At 37.9% G+C, this 17453-nt stretch overlaps 2 protein-coding genes across 9 annotated transcripts in view; one reads left to right on the forward strand and one right to left on the reverse strand.

Moving 5' to 3' along the window:
• MRPL13 (mitochondrial ribosomal protein L13) overlaps window positions 1-14649 on the reverse strand; it is a 28988-nt gene extending 14339 nt beyond the window's left edge. For all 5 annotated transcript variants that reach the window (XR_004972475.1, XM_036338177.1, XM_036338178.1 and 2 more), the window contains exons 1-4: window positions 14343-14649; window positions 11473-11596; window positions 6146-6239; window positions 3820-3880 (exon numbers count right to left, since the gene is read on the reverse strand). Coding sequence is in view for 4 of the 5 variants with exons in the window: in XM_036338177.1 (XP_036194070.1) it covers window positions 3820-3880; window positions 6146-6239; window positions 11473-11596; window positions 14343-14369 (306 nt within the window). In the remaining variant the exon portion in view is untranslated. The remainder of the gene's footprint in view (window positions 1-3819; window positions 3881-6145; window positions 6240-11472; window positions 11597-14342) is intronic.
• Window positions 14650-14687: 38 nt separating this feature from the next.
• The window catches only part of LOC118670785 (MDM2 binding protein), a 55660-nt gene continuing 52894 nt past the window's right edge, over window positions 14688-17453 (forward strand). For 2 of the 4 annotated variants that reach the window (XM_036338173.1, XM_036338174.1), the window contains exons 1-2: window positions 14688-14860; window positions 15693-15773. In XM_036338173.1, coding sequence (XP_036194066.1) covers window positions 14743-14860; window positions 15693-15773 — 199 coding nt within the window. In that variant the 5' untranslated portion in view covers window positions 14688-14742. The remainder of the gene's footprint in view (window positions 14861-15692; window positions 15774-17453) is intronic. The other 2 variants (XR_004972473.1, XM_036338175.1) reach the window with 2 other exon arrangements.

A 17453-nucleotide genomic window follows, 5' to 3' on the forward strand; every position in this document is an offset into this window, starting at 1 on the left:
TAGACAGTGATGGAAACCAGTGGGCTAAGACAATAGGTATATGAAAGGAAACAAACCGACACCAGAGTCGTTATGTGGCAGCAATAGAAAAGGAACTTTTACTATTTACACATTACTATTTCTTTAGGCTCTATATTTGTTTAATTTATTTTTTAATTAGCAGAAAGGACAAAAGGAAGATTTAAAAATATCCTATCTGTGTGCCAATTTTAGCTAGACTAAGAAGTTCTCTAAGCTCTTACAAACACCTATGGCTCAAATATTTATTGCGTAGTGACTAGAGCAGGAAGTTCCCACCTCAAACACTAAGCCTGGCCATATAGACAGTTATGGCACTGACTTAAGAGGTCGCAAATCTGCAACAGTGGTAATGGCTAACATTCACGGAACTTGCTCTGTGTATAGTGGTCAGTGCATTCATTACATCTGATCTTCTTTACAATGCTGAGCCTCACTTCACAGAGGAGGAAACAGATGTAGTGAGATTATAGAATTCCCCTGATATAATCTATATCATAAAAGGCCTGTGGCCATCATGACCAAATGAGCAGTGGCTCTCGCGGTGGGCGGGGCGGGGTGCCGGCAGTGTCCGCAGACCATGCAAGGCATTGCAGGGCGCGGACATGGCCCTGATGGCAGGCTAGGCGACCCTACATGCGCACGATTTAATTGTGCGCTGGGCCTCTAGTGTATCTATATGTGTCCATGCGCAAATTCAAACCAGGCAGTCGAACTCCCAGAACAGACACACAGTACAGGAAATCACACCTTCATGTGTTTCTCTCCATAACTTACCTGGAAGACAAAAAGTCTCTTTTCTCTACCAAACCCATTACCAATATGGCAAACTAACCTTTCCATGATTTACTTTTCCCCTTTGATGGTTATCCTCACTGTTGGTTTGAGAGTGATTTCATGTATGTTTTGTCAAGAGAAGGCCACACAGTGTCACCCTGTGTTCCATACTCTCCCCGGGGCCTCCTGGCATACAGTGTATAGTAATATAAGGTGAGTTCTTCACAAAACTGCTGATGGAGACATTTGGAGTGTTGTATAGATTTTCATCAGCTGTACTCACATTTCAAGGATATAATTTCACATGCATTAAAGCTAAATGCCTTAAAACAATTCATGTTAGAACAGGGTTTCACTATAAAAGGATTTTCTGTTCCTTCTATTTTCTCATCAAAACCTTTCTACACATAAAAGCTAATGACATCTCATAAATATTCTCCATTTATTTTCTAGCTTAGTTCTGTTAGCACTTTATGTTCTGGAGACCTTATTTAAATATTAACATATTGTTAAAATTAAGTCATAGAAAATTCAGTTCCTCAGCCACACAGCCACTTTCCAAGTGGTCAGGTGCCACCTGTGGCTAGGGGTGACCATGTTTGACAGTGCAGACACAGAACTTTCTGTCAAGGTAGAGAGAGAGTTTTACTGGACAGCACCGATCTAGAAACTAGCCTTTAAAATGTTTAATGTTTTAAAAAGTCTCCTGTAGAAACTGACAATGTTAGAATTATTCAGCAACTTTTCGGGATAAGCAAGTCAGCAAGTCATTACATATTCAGAAAATCATCCCTTTAGCAATTTCACTCCATTAGTAGGATTACATGGCATTTGGCTTCCATGTTCTTAAACAATTTAGTTGTACTTACTGGAATTAACAAGTTGGTATTTTAAAAATTTACTCTATAAAAAAATGCAAACATAACAGTCTACTTTAGAAAAAGTGAGAAAATGTGAAAAGGTTATAAGCTGAGAGGAGAAAAAGACAAATACACAAACATAAATATCCCCCAAATAAATATGACACAACATGCACAGACAATCAAGTAATTCTAGCTATATAGACTTAAGCAAATGCTTTAAGGAATTCAGAAAGTGAAAAAGATAAAACAAGGTGAGTTTAAAAATATCACTTTTCTCAGATAACTGGTAACCCAGGGCATGTGCCATTTAATGCACACAAAATAACTTTATTAACTAGTTATAGGAGGTGGAGAAACATAAGAAAGGAACCATGTTAGAAGAAAACCGTAAGTACACAAAAGCTCTTAAAGAAACTAAAATATATGACAGAGGGATAAAGGATAGAAGGAAAGGGCTGAATCAATATATTTATTTGAGTTTAGAATGATCTAAGTGATTTAAAGTGCTTTGAAATATTTAATAACCTAGTAATAACTACTAAATGTATTACTTATGTATTTTATAAATACTATTCCATGAATACCAGAAGAATGCACTATGAAACACATTCTCTTACAAGTCACATACACTAAGTACTGACTCGCAAATTGTCTGCTGGGAAAAAATCATTGCTCCAGACAGGTAGTGGAAGTAAAATCATTGACCTCTTCCTTAATATGCCAACACAGAGTCAAAATTAGGACTTAAAAAAAAATTAAGATCTTTTAACGAGGTGATAATTCAAATGGATTTAACTCTGAAATAGTTTCCAAGCCTCCATCCAACATTTTGTAATACATTTCATTCTTTGTTTATATAAAAAAAAAAATGAAATTACTATGTTACCCAATGCCAAATTCTTAACATCAAAAAGTTGAATTATACTGCCTCCTAGTGTTCAGTGAGGATACCTGATTAATATATAAACTTTAATTTTAAAAACATTTTAATATTAAAACTATAATTTGTGTAACAGTTATGGTGTACTATCAAAGTTTAAAAAAGAAACAAATAGTAAAGTTTCCTTAAGAAGGAAATTAAACCCAGAATGAAGGCTGAGTTATATGAAGGGATTGTTAGCAAAGAAAATCATAAAAAAAAAAAAAAACTGTATAAAATAATAACAAGAATGTTGAATTGAAAGGATTTAAAAAAATCTTGACTTTGTGTGGTTGGCACACAATGCAATGCACAAATCTTGTATTGCAGAAATGTACACTTGAAACCTTTATGATTGTATTAACCAATGCCACCCTAATAAATTTAATTTAAAAATATCTTAAGAATAGGGAAAACATATTGATTGTGAGGGAAAGTGGGTATTAAAAACCTTCTAAGGACTTCCTTGATTTGATTTGAAGGAAAGTAAATATATTGACTAATCTTAGACTTCTAATAAACTCTACCAATCCAAAAGAAGGTAAGAAAGTGAGGAAAAAATAAAATACAGCGCAGTAAAATTTAAAGTAAAACTATAAAATGTTATATTAGGCTAATACTATCAAATGAAGGTTTGTATAGCTACATTAATATTTTAAAAAGTAGACCTCAGGTTAAAAAGCATTATTGGAGATTAAGAGGTGCATACACCCTCATCAATTATTTAGAAAGATTATAATTCCAAACTTAAAATTTTCTACTGCTAAATCTTCAAAATATGCAAAGCAAAAACTGAGAGAACTACAAGAAAAAAATTAACAAATCTACAACTAAAATTTTAATATAGCGCTTTCAGATAATCAATAAATTAAGTGAACAAAAAATGTCAGTAAGAATATAAGATTAGAATATAGTTAACATATTTGCTGTAATGGATAAACATGTAGTATATATATCTTTCTCCCCAAGACATTTTCAGCAAACATATATTTTAGGTGATTCAGCAGGTGTCAAGAAATTTTTAAAAAAGCATCACAATTCTTTGACTAAATGCAAAACATGCAAAATAGTAATGTTAAAATATATAGAACTGAATGATAATAATACTTATCAAAGCTTGTGTGGTAGAGTTAATATGAAGAATTTATAGTCTTGAATGCTAGCTACATTAGAATAGGAAAAAGACTGAAAAAGCAATGTCTGCTTTTTCCAAGGCGGGGAGGGGGAATCCAACAGACTTACTGCCACTGGATCCTTTCGGTGAAGTTGTGCAGCTGTTACTTGTGTGAATCCACCTGGGTAGCTATTAAAAGAAGCAAAAAGAAGCAAAGACATTAAAGCTGGGAGTAGGCTATGGTATAGTATTCTTGAATATTCTCTTATAATATAAAACTATTTTTATTATGAAATTATACTCGCTTCTGGAAACTATGCTATTCATTAATGTCTTAAAAATTAAGTAGTAGTCTATGCTGTATGAAATACTATTATTTTATGTGGGAAACCATCATTATTTCACAAAAACTTCCACATCTTGGAAAATTTCTTGGCATAACTACTTATATTTTTATTGGAATTTAGTTATTCATCATTCACTCATTTCCTCATTCACTCACTCATTCACTCACTCATTCATTTATCTGGGGGTAGTTTATCACTGTTTGAATTAAGAAAGAAAAGCAATGGTAAAAATTCCCTGCCAAATTAGAGTAAACGTCTGCATAAGCTAGTGGTCAAGTTTGGGGAAAACAATGGTAGACTATCTGGTTCTGAAATAAAGTTCAAACTCTAAAGAGGCCATGATTCTATTTCCTATTAACTAAGAGTTATATGTTGCCCCTAAGTAATAAAATATTTCATTGTGTTCAGATAAAAAATATATATAAAATGTGTAAATTGGAAATTAAAAATGTGTTTATTTGGGATAATATTAGAGGTAGCTCAGTCACTTGAATACCACAGACTAAAGTCTGGAATCTAGATTTCCTACTGGCTACCAGTCTAATATTAGGTAACTGATTTTACCTCTCTCTCTCTCTTTTTTTTTTTACACATTTTATTGATTTTCTACAGGGAGGAAGGGAGAGGAATAGAGAGTTAGAAACATCGATGAGAGAGAAGCATTGATCAGCTGCCTCCTGCACATCCCCCACTGGGGACGTGCCCACAACCAAGGTACATGCCCTTGACCGGAACTGAACCTGGGACTCTTCAGTCCCCAGGCCGATGCTCCATCCAGTGAGCCAAACCGGCCAGGGCTAGACTTCTATTTTTGTATTCTTTCTCTCCATAGGAAAAAATACTTTACACTTTCTACACTAAAGATTATCTATTTTTAAAACTAGGATGGCAACTTCTAAACCGTAATCCCATTTACATTATATTTCAGAAGTTTGGACCTTATACTAAAATTCCGAGGAGGGGAACAACTTGAGTAATGCAGTACTCAGTTGGCTTGTTTTCCAGCTCTTTATAAAAGTCAAAATTTTAATTTCAAAAACAGAGCAATGATTAAGTAGGGTAAATTATATTGTGCATTACTACACAGTGACTGAAAATAACATTTAAATTAAATAAAAAAAGATATAAACATATATATTAAAATGTTTAGTTAATGGATGAAGATGATTTTTAGTTCCTTCTCTAAACTCTGTATTTTCTAACATTAGCATGCATTAAAACTTTTACAACTAGAAAGATAAATGCTGAATACATAATTGCAATAAAATATTAGGAGCATAATAAAAATACTGTGTCCAAAGTGTAAGTCAAGGGTCAACAGAAACAGAGAAACAAAAAGCAATGATTCTATCTAGAAAAGAGTGACCACGATACAGTGGGGATACTTGAAGTGAAGCCATATAAAGCACCGGAAGGAACCACAGATATTTAAAGCCCAAGGAAAAGATAAACCAGTGGGCACCTGCTGATGATGGTCTCAAGATTATCTGAAGAATGTTATGTGGAAGAGATGCAATTATTTCACTTTGTCTCAAAGAGAAGAAATAAAACCAATGTGAAAGCAGGAAAAAAACAGATTATGACTCAAGAGCATAAAGATCTTACTGAAATTTAGAGCACTTCAAAGGTGGAATGAATGGGCTGTCTTATGAGCTATGAGATTGGTATTATTCAAACATAGGCAGAGACACCTATAACTCCAAGGGATGTGGTGGAGATTTTAGGTATCTTCCAAACTTGGGATTTTGCTCGCCACTAAAACATCTCAAGTACTTTCAGATGTTCATGATGGTTCTGGAAATAGCAGATGAATTATAGGAAGCAGAAAGAAAGAAGTGAGAATATTGGCTAAAAAACGAGAATAATCTTGATTGGAAAAGTTCATGTGAAAAGTTTCAAGGAAAAACAAATTCTGTTAGTAATAACTGTGATTTGGTCCAGGTTTGTGTTTTTTTGACTGAGTAAATTATACATTACCATGAGTAAAATTAGTATTTTTTTAAATGCCAAATTTTGAAAAGGCATTTTTCTTTTAAATAAGATCAATGGTGTTATTAAAGTAATACATTTCAACCGCCTATCTTCTGTGACAATGGCATCATCTTACCCAGTATGTGAGGAGTATACTTTTTGTTCCCATTTGTTTCCAGAAAATGCTATGTGCCTTGTGTTCATTATGACAACATGATCACCACAGTCACCTAGATTTAAAAAGAAAAAAGATAAGACTTTTATATGAAAAACCTTTAAGTAAAAGTGACCTTGGTTATTTATAAAGCTTACCAAAGTCTAAACAACACATTAAAAATATAAAGGAAGTCACAGTACAACATCAACATTCTTGAATGGATTTCTGTTACTGCTTTATATAACATCTAAGTATAGAAAGAGTTGGCTAGCCATTTGGAAAATCTCAACACTGGAAGGTGAAAGAGGATTTAATAAAGATGCCAATATAAACAGTACATCTTTAAAGGCAAATTATTGTTATTTCTATTAATAATTTCACTTCACTAAAATTGTATTTATATTAAATGCTTTTAAATATCTAGTATAAATTTTTCCTTAAAAACAGAAGAGAAAATGAAAACAATATGCATGTAGTTATAAAAAGCATATGTTTTGCCAATAGGTAAATTGAAAACAAATGTAAAACATCACAATTTATTATTCTTCTCAAAGGTAGAGAAAAGAGTACTATGATCTTATGCTTAACTCCTAACCCAATGTTTTTCCCAACCATATTTAACTTGTTAAATTTAAACAGTCACTCTCAACTCTGCATTCATATTAGACAGGTGGGATGATCTGAAAATTAAAATATATGTATTAGACTAATTTTCCAGTGAAAAGTACCCCTAAGTTCGGCTGTTCATCTAAAAAAAAAAAAAAAAAAAAAACACCCAAAAAACAAAAACCCCCACAAAGGTTAACATGTAAGTTTTCACGAGTTACTATATGGGACAAGATCAAGTAATTGGAAACATTTATTAAATGCTTATTCTTCTAATAGAAAAAATAAACTTCAAAAGATTCTAGAAGCTTATTAAGAAAAACACCACTGAAAAAATAAAAAGTATAAATAAGCATTGTATATGAAAACTAAATATTGCAGTATGTGACTCTATACAGAACTTAGACTTTGAATGAGATAATTTTCTGAGAGAAGTTCATAGTCTATACAGGACAAGGGTAAAGAAAAGAGGATAAAGATGAGCTTTCTTCACTAGACTGAAAGGGAATCCAGAGGTGTGAAGGGAAAACCTGGGAAGCTTGCTGTTAGTGTGTTGAAAAGGATAGTTTGATAGTATTTGGTGAATTAAGTGACTAACGTTACTAAAAGTGACACATGGTAGGTTACTAAGGCAGTAGGGGTCAAATAAACCAAAATAACAAAGAGGTTGACAAGATATCTATATAGTTTCAAAGAATGTTGAAATACCTTAGCTTTCAGCCAGACATTTACAGTTGAAGAAGCTAAGGCCCATTAAGATTCAGTGATTTGCCAAAAGCTCACACACCAGATTATTTAAACCTTGTTCAGGATCTTTCCATGACACCTATTTAGAGGGAAAATGGAATCTTTAACTTTCCATTGAAGCTGAATTTATTTGCAAAATTAGATGGCAGAATTAAAAAAATACAATAAGTAACATTTAAAATAGATTGACACTTAACTGAAGAGCAAGAGAAAAATGGGCAAACTGGGTTACTTTAAGAAGAGCATGATAAATTTTTCCCCCTAAAAAGTCCTTAACAGATTTAAAGAAATAAGACAATAGAACCAGAGACACTGAAGCATGCAACAGACTGATGTATTTCAGACAGAAAACTGAATGTCACTTTTCAAATAAACATTTTGCAGTGATTATGAGCAAATAATGCATGCTTAATAAATACTGGCTAAGCCAATAAATGTTAGAAATAAACTAAATACACAACATATTTATAAATTGAAAACTGTTTTCTTTAAGTTTTGATTTTAGTGACATCTTGTGGACAGGGCAAGTTTTGCTGATGTAAGTTATATATTAAATTTAGTGTGAAACAAAACTACAATTCAACCTTTAAAAATGTAAATTTCTAATTTCATAAAAAAGTGATTCTCCTAGAAAGGGATGGCCTGACAGGCAACCAGGAAAGTTCTGGTGCTCCAGCAAAATGATTACTCATCAGTGTGTAAGAAAAACTTCTGCAATAATGGCCTGCTTTTCAGGAAGCAGAACCTCATTTAGTGACAGGTAAGTGCTATACCTTAAGAAGGAAATTAGGTCACTACTGCTAACTCCACTTTCCCCCAAATTTTGCATCATTTGCATTTCTACAAAGACAACCTAAGAGATCTTGTTTATCACTTTACTGATATCACTGTAAAGGAGTCAGAGATAAAGCAAAGACTTCTAACTTGAACAACTAAAAAAGAAGAGATGCTATTAATTGAGATGGGAAAAAATGGAAGAAACAGGTTGGTCGGGATGGAGAAAATCATGAAGTAAAACATCTTCAAATGAACTTATTCTATTGCAGATGTCTATTAGACACCCAAGATTTTTCTGAGTAGAAATTTGGCTACGTGAGTCTGCAATATAGAAAAAGGGTCAAAACTGGAGACATAAATTTGGGAGCCATTAGCATAGAGATTATACAGGGTGGGTCAAAAGTAGGTTTACAGTATGAAAATAATACAATAATTTATAAATAATAATACAAGAATAAACTGGGTTTCACGTATTCACAACTGTAAACCTACTTTTGCCCCACCCTGTATTTAGAAGCATGAGGCTTGAATGCGATCACATAGAGAATGTGAAGAAGTCCAAGGACTGGGCTCTGGGACACACCCAATTTTTAGTGGGAGAAAAATGACCGGGAGTTCAGAAAGTTGAAGAGAGCAAAAGGGAACTGGGAAAATGGAATCAATAAGGGGTGAAGAAAGAGGAAGAATGGCATCCCAGAAAAACGGTGAAAAATGTGTTTTTAAAAAGTTCTCTCCATGAAAATTAGCCTGGACTCCTCACAAGATTAATTGTAAGAAACAAAGAAGAGAAGGATTATACTAGATTAAAAGACACTAAAACAAAACATAACTAAAGGCAATACATAATCCTAGTTGGACCATAGTTCAAAAAAAGTAATAGTTAAAAAAAATATTCTTGGGACTACTAGGGAACTTTGAAACTGCACTGGATATTAAACTGCATAATTAACTTATTTATTTGCTTATAACAGCACTTGGTTACACAGGAAAATATATTTTTACTTAGGGACATATGCTAGAGTATGTAGGGAAGATAATAATAACATCTTCAACTTGTTTTCAAATGACTGAGTAAAAGATATATGATAAAATGTTTAGAACTATGGAATCCAAGTTAAGGGCATAAAAGAATTCACTGTACAATACTGAACATTTCTGAAAGAGCTAGAACTTTCATAATAAAAATTAGAAAAAAGTAAAGAATAAACAGCCCAGTTTAAAAAAAAGAGCAAAAGACACGCACAGATATTTCACAGAGGAGGAACTGATAAAAGGCTAATAAACAAATGAAGAGACAGCTCCATTTGTAATCAGGGAAATGTGAATTAAAACCACTAAGAGAGAGCATTTCACATCTAGTGTTCAAAATTATAAAGAATGAAAATATTCAGCGTTACTAAAGATGAGGAGTAACAGAAACTTACATGCTGTTGGCAGGAGAGGACATTGGCATAAAGACTAGCTAGCTTCCCAGGCAGCTTTGAACCCAGAAATTCCTGTTTTACTGAGATGTCAGATAAACTCTTCCATGTGAGCACCAGGAAAAAGGTACAAGAATATTGAAAGCAATGTTGTTTATAATCGCAAAAATAAGTTGGAAACTGAGTGCATAGGTATTGAGTTCATTATCATCATTAATTTTCTTTAAAATAATACCTATATTTATATAGATAGATACATCTCTCTCTATCTCTTTGTATATATATTTCATGATACAAAATAAAAAGGTAATTAAAACTGTGATCAACCACAACAAATGTTGTTGACAGGTCAAGCAAGATGAGGAATGACACCTGGATCCAGCAGGTTGAACAGTGATGAGCCTAGGTCAGTGATGGTGAACCTTTTGAGCTCGATGTGTCAGCATTTTGAGAAACCCTAACTTAACTCTGGTGCCGTGTCACATAGAGAAATTTTTTGATATTTGCAACCATAGTAAAACAAAGACTTATATTTTTGATATTTATTTTATATATTTAAATGCCATTTAACAAAGAAAAATCAACCAAAAAAATGAGTTCATGTGTCACCTCTGACACATGTGTCATAGGTTCACCATCACTGGCCTAGGTTAAGTGAAGTCAATCAAAATTATCTACACTAATGAAAGAGAAACATGCAAATTGGTGTCACTCCACTATGCCCACCAGCCAATCAGAGTGACTATGCAAATTAACCCAACAAAGATGGCAGTAAATTTGCATATGCAGGCGCGGAGTGAAGACTGAAGACTGAAGACTGAAGAAACTTGGCTTCTCCGCTGTGGCTGGACCAAAAACCTGGGTCCTGGGTGCCGGAGGAAAACCGGTGCCAGCAGCCAGGGGAAGGAAGGCCTATTGTGCGAATCTTCGTGCAATGGGCTACTAGTCTATATATATAATCTCTATATATATAAAAGGCTAATATGCAAAGTGTCTCCTCAGGTGTTTGACTGTGAGACTGGGAGTTCAATCGCTTGTTATGACATGCGCTGACGACCAGGCAGCAGTGCGGAACATGGCGGGTGACCAGTGGCAGCGGGGCGCTGAGGCAGTGAGGGAAGGAGGAGGCGGGGAGGCGGGGAGGTGGGGAACCTGATCGGCCCTGATCACCGGCCAAGACCTAGGGACACTACCTGTGCACAAATTTCGTGCACCGGGCCGCTAGTCTATAATAAGCAGAAGTCTTTTAGTATGAAAGCAAATTGTTTTGTTTTGGAAAAAGGATACAGAAAAGCAAATTTATTAACTTAAAAAAGCAAAAAGTAAACTTTCCATGCCTAGCTAGTTCTACATACCTTTCTGGAGGAAAAGGTTTTTAGAAGAGAGGGCAAACTTATTTGCTTGTTTTTAAAACCTGTCCATTCAAATGTATATTGCTGCGTGAAGAAACATGGATAGAAATTAACATATAATTTATAGCCCAAATCAAGATATTTCTGAGTGTGAAAGAGGGGGCCACTGATAATTTTCCTGGGGCAATGGTATAAACTGGGGTTGTCCCAGGCAAACTGGTCTGTATGGTTTTCCTATGAATAAGCCAGAGTCATTTTAGTGCTCTAGTAGGTTTTTAGTAAGAATGAAATAAACGATCATCAGGAAAAAAAGAGGTCCTTAAGAGCAGCTCACTCAAACTACTTCAAGATTCTATTCTGGCATGTAAATTGTGGTTAATTTACAGGTCTAAATGATACTCACTCAGTTGATGATACACAGGTTTATGCAATCCTTGAAGTTTAATTGATGCCACAGCAGCAAGTTTGCCAGGGGGCTGCATTTTCCCATCTAAGAGATACCAAACTCGAGCAAAAGTGGCCCATTGCTTGGAAAAACAGAAGAGGAAACAAATAAAATTCTAATTAAAATAGAAATAATTATTATATATCATCAAAGAACAATACGATAATTTTTCCTGCCTGCTTTTCTATTAGTAATATGCATCATGCTTTATTAAAAATATTCCAAATATTTATTTCCCTTTACATTATGACTTACATTTTTTATCTGGCATAGCAGAAAACTTGGAAGGGTAATAAAAAGCCTGTATGAAGTAGAAGATGTGTGGTGAATTAGGAACTGAAGACTATTCAGGAGTTTAATTCAAAGAGAAAATTAAATAGCAGAATGTGGCTGGAAAAGTATAGATGAATGATGCTGAATAAACGTAAATTTAAAAAAAAAAAAAAAACTGCCTTAGACATATTTAGGCTGCCTTAGGCATAGATCACCATCTTTTCAGCGCCTTCAAACTCGAGGACACCTACAGCCCAGAAAGATCTCGACCAGATGCTTCCTCTATGCACATACACAAGCAGCTACACGATGCGGGAAAAAATACAACTAGGCTACTGGTTTCATTTTCAACTTAATAATCACAACCTCAAATCAGCCTATAAAACTGCTACCAATTCTGTTTTTCTCCTGTTCTCATTTTTCTAGTCTCTATTTAGTTCCCCTTGAATATGTTTTGTCTGATTTATCCCTGTTTTATATATTTTGATGCCACTGTAAATGCTATTGTATTTTTAATTGAAACTTCTGATTGTTTTGTAAATAAAGACAGCTTCTAGCCCATATCCTTTCCCTGCCATTCTCAGCTTATGAACTAATAAAACAATTCAAATAGCAGGAATTCTACAGCACAATCTTGTTTCTTCAACAAATTGCAAGGAAAAGGGACCTATTTATTAAGAGAGACTTACCAAAACAACAACTTATTGCATTTTTGGATCCTAATCCACAGGGACAAACTGTAGAAATATTATGTATTTGTATAATACACGATATAGGATAAAATTGGAAATTTAAGCATACTGGATATTTGATGATATTAATTAATTTTTCACTTAGCTTTGATAAATGATATTGTGATTTTCTTAAATCCTTGTCTTGTAGAGAACATACTGAAATATTTACTAATGAAATAATGAGTCTCTTCTTGACCTCAAATTCAATAAGAAGGGAAGGAAGTCAATGAGGGTACAGATGAAATTACATTGGCTATGAGTTTTCTGATAGTGGGTGACATCTATTTTTATAGATGATTGCAATTCTCCATGGTAATTTTTTTTTGAAAGCAACTCCTGACCTCACTTCTCCAACAGCAACTGCCTCATTTCTTTCCTTTCCTTTTTCTTTATTAAGTTTGTCTCTCCACATTCTCTTTTCAACCTACTCCAGTCTGGCTTTTGTTCTCCCACACCTATCACTACCCCTCTACTGCCTGCCAAAGTTGCCATGACCTGCATGCTCCTAAATCCATAGGTCAATTCTAAGTCCTCCATACAGATGATCATTTCCCTCTCCTGGGTATTTCTGCACTTGGCTTCCAGGACACCACCTGGTGGTGTGTCCCCCCCCCCCCCCCCCCCCCACTTTGCTGGTTGTCCCGTTATCCCTTGCCTCTGAAATGTTGAAATGTCCGCGAACTCGGCGATAAGCCCTCCTCTCTTCTCTATACTCACTCCCTCAAAGACTTCATCCAGACCTATACCTTCAAATGCCACATGTTTGCTGATGACTCCCAAATTCACATCCCTAGCCTGGACCTCTTCCCTGAACTCTACACTTGGATCCGGCTGCCCTCTTAACATCTGCACTTCAGTGCTGCTTAAACCACACGTAGCAAAAGACTAGTTAATCCCCCAATCCAATGTAGACCAATACAGAAAGAAAAGAAAAAAAAACTCTGATAAAAAATTAAAATGCTGCCACAATGCCAAACTATTATCCAAGTTTAAAAATGTTTGATTTTAATTCTTGTATTTACCTCATCAGGGACAGGTAACAGTGACCTGTCCCAGGAAGGAATCACACTTGGAGCAGAACTGGGCTCAGAGGCAACTTAAACTGAAACACAAAACGGAACTGCTCTTCCAACTGAGTCCTGCTCCCGTCTTAGCCTTCCCCACCTCACCTGATGGCACACCCTCCTGGCAGCTGAAACAAAAACCCTGGAGTAACCCTTGCTGCTGCTTTTGCTACCCCTCCCACCCGCAGTCCTCCAGGAAATCCTATTGGCGCCACCATCAAATAGAACCTGGCCATTTTTCACACCACACGGTTACTAGTACCTGGGTTTGTGCCACCATCATGGTTAGCCTGGATCACAGCAACCACCTCCAAAGGGATTCTTGGCCTCTCAACAGTCTATTTTCAACCCAGCACGCCCGAGTGCTCCCTTTAACACATGCGATCATGTTACGCCTTGGCTCGAAAACCTCCCATAGGTTCTCATTGTACTCAGTAAAAAAACTCAAATTCTGACAATGATCTACTATGCCCTACCTACGTGATCCATCTTATTACCTCTCTGACCTTCTCTCCTAAAACTCTTGCCGGGAACAAAAGACATGGAAAGGGCTGCTTGAAAAGAGGGGGGAACGAATACAAAGAGAACACGCGCAAGTAGGGGCCAGGGCCACGACCCTCTCATCTGTGCTTCCCAGAGGTACCCCCTGGTCCAAGGACTCGGCTTCCTGCCCATTCAGCTTCACTACGTCAGCTGCAGCCACTGACTCCTCCTGTCAGTGTAATGAATCCCATCAACCCGCCGAGTCCGAGCTCACCTGGGGCGCCCTAGAGAAACTCGACATGCTACCCGACTCGCAGGGCCGTCCTCCAGTCTCCGGAGTCCGGGGCGGTCCGCGGCATTACGGGCCCGGCGGGAAACGCACGCAGCCAAGCAGGACAGTTCCTGGGCCGGGAAGCACTCGGCCGCTCCTCCGCTTTTCCCGGGTCCCCTCCGGCCTTCCCACGCCCGCTATTTCGTTACGAAGGAGGAAATCATGCGGCTCTCTCTAGAATAACTCCCGAAATTCACTCCTTGCTGGAAAAGCTGCGGAAAACCAACGGCGAGCACACCATTTCCAGCCGACCTCAACAGAAGGGAACCGGAAGTGCGTCAGCGGCGCGCGGCTGTTTTGATGTGGGATCGGGGCGCTGAGACCCGGGCGCAGCTGGGGAGCGATGGATCGGTACCTGCTCCTGGTCATCTGGGGGCAAGGAAAAGTGCCCTCGGCGGTGGGTGGGCAGCCGGATCGCCCGCCAGGGTCGTCGTCCTCGGAGGGAGCCGAGAAGCAGCCGGGTGAGTGCTGGGCTGAGAAAGCGCGGGAACGGCTGTCGCGGGAGGAGAAGCGATGGGAGTTTGCTACCAAGTTCTGCTGGAGAGGAAACTATCGAGTTGTCCCGGGCAGCTGGGACTCGATCGCGGATCGAAGGGATGAGGGCTGACATGATTCATTATCTTCCTGGAAAAACAGGGCCACCTTGGTGGATGCAAGATTTTGGCGCCCAGAAGTTCTTGGCCACAGTACAAATTTCATTGAATACATCCTCTGTGCTTTAGTAATGGAATTTCTGCTTTTTGGAAATATTTGCATTCCATAGGTATATCTGTCTCTTGTGTTGCAAAGGCAGGCAGTACAGAGAAGAACACGATGGAAAAGACTCTTAGTCTCTTAGAGTTTACATCCTAATGGGAGGAGACATCCAACACATAAGTAAAAACAAAAAACACAAACAAATCATAACTTTAAAACATTTTGAACTGTTGGAGAAGGCACTGCTTTTTGGTGCTCCTGTCTAGACCCGGTATTGCACTTTTTATTTGTTTGTTTTGACCAAGCAGGCATTTTGAGGAGGAAGTGTATGTGGTTGTGTATAGGGTGCTGTGACAGGGTTTCCTTTTCAGCATAATTTTTCTTTGGGGGGAATTTTGGATATGTCACCGGGCTAGCATGCACAAACCGGGAGCGTTTCCTATTTTCTCCGCTTGCTTTAGATATAACAAGACTTGAGCAGGGCATTTCTTTTACGTTCAACATGTTGTTCTTGAGAATCTCTTATGGTGGAATTAGAATAGGCCTAGATTATGTAACTCTTGAGCCCATTGAGTTAGTCTGTCATCTCCTTTTCAGACTGGACAGCAGCAAATGTTTATCACCTTCTGAAAAGAAGAATTTATGCTTCAATTAATCCAGAAGATAGTACTTTCCCTGGTAAGTACAGCATGAATCCCTCTTTTCTCCAGCACAGCACTTCTTGGTACTGGAAATAAACTTTTCTTTTTTGTTTGTTTTTATTTTTTAATCACAGTAGCTATTTTTAGAATCCATTTACTAGTACATTAGACTTGACTTGAATATCACGGCAGCTTTATCACTTTTTTTTTTTTGCTGTGCTTTTGTCTTTTTTTTCTTTTTTCTTTTATCAATTCCCTCTTCCTAGTATCTATTTTGTAAAATATGTAGTGGATTTATCACAGGAAGACAGAAGGCGACACAATTACATCTTTTGCCATCTCTGTGCAAACTGAATATAGTTGGTAATAGGCACTTAGCATCTTTCCTAGCTTCCATGAATTAAGCCTCGATTGCTACATTTCTGCTTCTCTCTCCATTGAATCTAATTTGTGTGCATAGCTCTACATTCATGCTTTTCTAATACCCTGGGGAGAGCCTTAATTTCATATCCACTATTAATATTCCAGCTCCAAGGAGAGCATCCTCCTTGTCTTAGGTTATAGTTACTCTTTAACTACTCCCTTTCTAGCCAGACCTTCTTGGTCTTTGAAGAGAGCATATACTTTTCACTAAAATGACTTGCACAGTTTTGTGTGAATTAATAGGAATACAGTAAGGTTTTTTTCAACATCTTTATGGTAGATTTTATTGTTTCAAATGATGATTAATAATACAGATTTTAGCCCTGGCCGGTTTGGCTCAGTGGATAGAAGGTCGGCCTGTGGACTGAGGGTCCTGGGTTTGATTCTAGTCAAGGGCGGGTGCCCAGGTTGCGGGCTCAATCCCCAGTTGGGGATGTGCAGGAGGCAGCCAGCTGGTGATTCTCACCATTGATGTTTCTATCTCTCTCTCCCTCTCCCTTCCTCCCTTCCTTTTAAATCAATTAAAAAAAAAAATATATATATATATATATATATATATATACTGTATATATATATATATATAAAGTATTCATGGTGAGTGAATATATGTGTGTGTGTGTGTATAATGCACATTATATATACACTAGAGGCCTGTTGCAGGAAGATTCCTGCAAGAATAGGGCTTCCTGAGGCCGGAGTGAAGCAGAGAAGGCTGCCTCGGCTCCCTCCCTTCTCCACTGCCTCGTTCCCTCCCTTCACCGCTGCCTCCCTCCCTCCCGTCTCTGCCGCCTCGCCTTGGCTCCCTCCCGTCTCTGGTGCCTTGGCTCCCTCCCGTCTCCGCCGCTTCGTTCCATCCCGTCTCTGTCTCTGCCGCCTCGGCTCCCTCCCGTATCCGCCGCTTCGTTCCATCCCGTCTCTGCCGCTTCGTTCCATCCCGTCTCTGGTGCCTTCCTCCCTCCCGTCTCTGCCGCCTCGCCTCGCCTCGGCTCCCTCCCATCTCCGCCGCTTCGTTCCATCCCGTCTCTGCCGCCTCGGCTCCCTCCCGTCTCCGCCGCTTCGTTCCATCCCGTCTCTGCCGCCTCGCTCCCTCCCGTCTCTGCCGCTTCGTTCCATCCCGTCTCTGCCGCCTCGCTCCCTCCCGTCTCCGCCGCTTCGTTCCATCCTGTCTCTGCCGCCTCGGCTCCCTCCCGTGTCCGCTGCCTCAGCTCCGTTCCCTTTGCTGCTTTGCTCCCTTCTGCAGCACTTGGCTTCCTTCTATGCTCTGACCTGTGTATGTAAATTAACCGCCATCTTT

This window comes from Myotis myotis, unplaced genomic scaffold, assembly GCF_014108235.1.
Source record: "Myotis myotis isolate mMyoMyo1 unplaced genomic scaffold, mMyoMyo1.p scaffold_m19_p_16, whole genome shotgun sequence".
NCBI lineage: Eukaryota > Metazoa > Chordata > Mammalia > Chiroptera > Vespertilionidae > Myotis > Myotis myotis.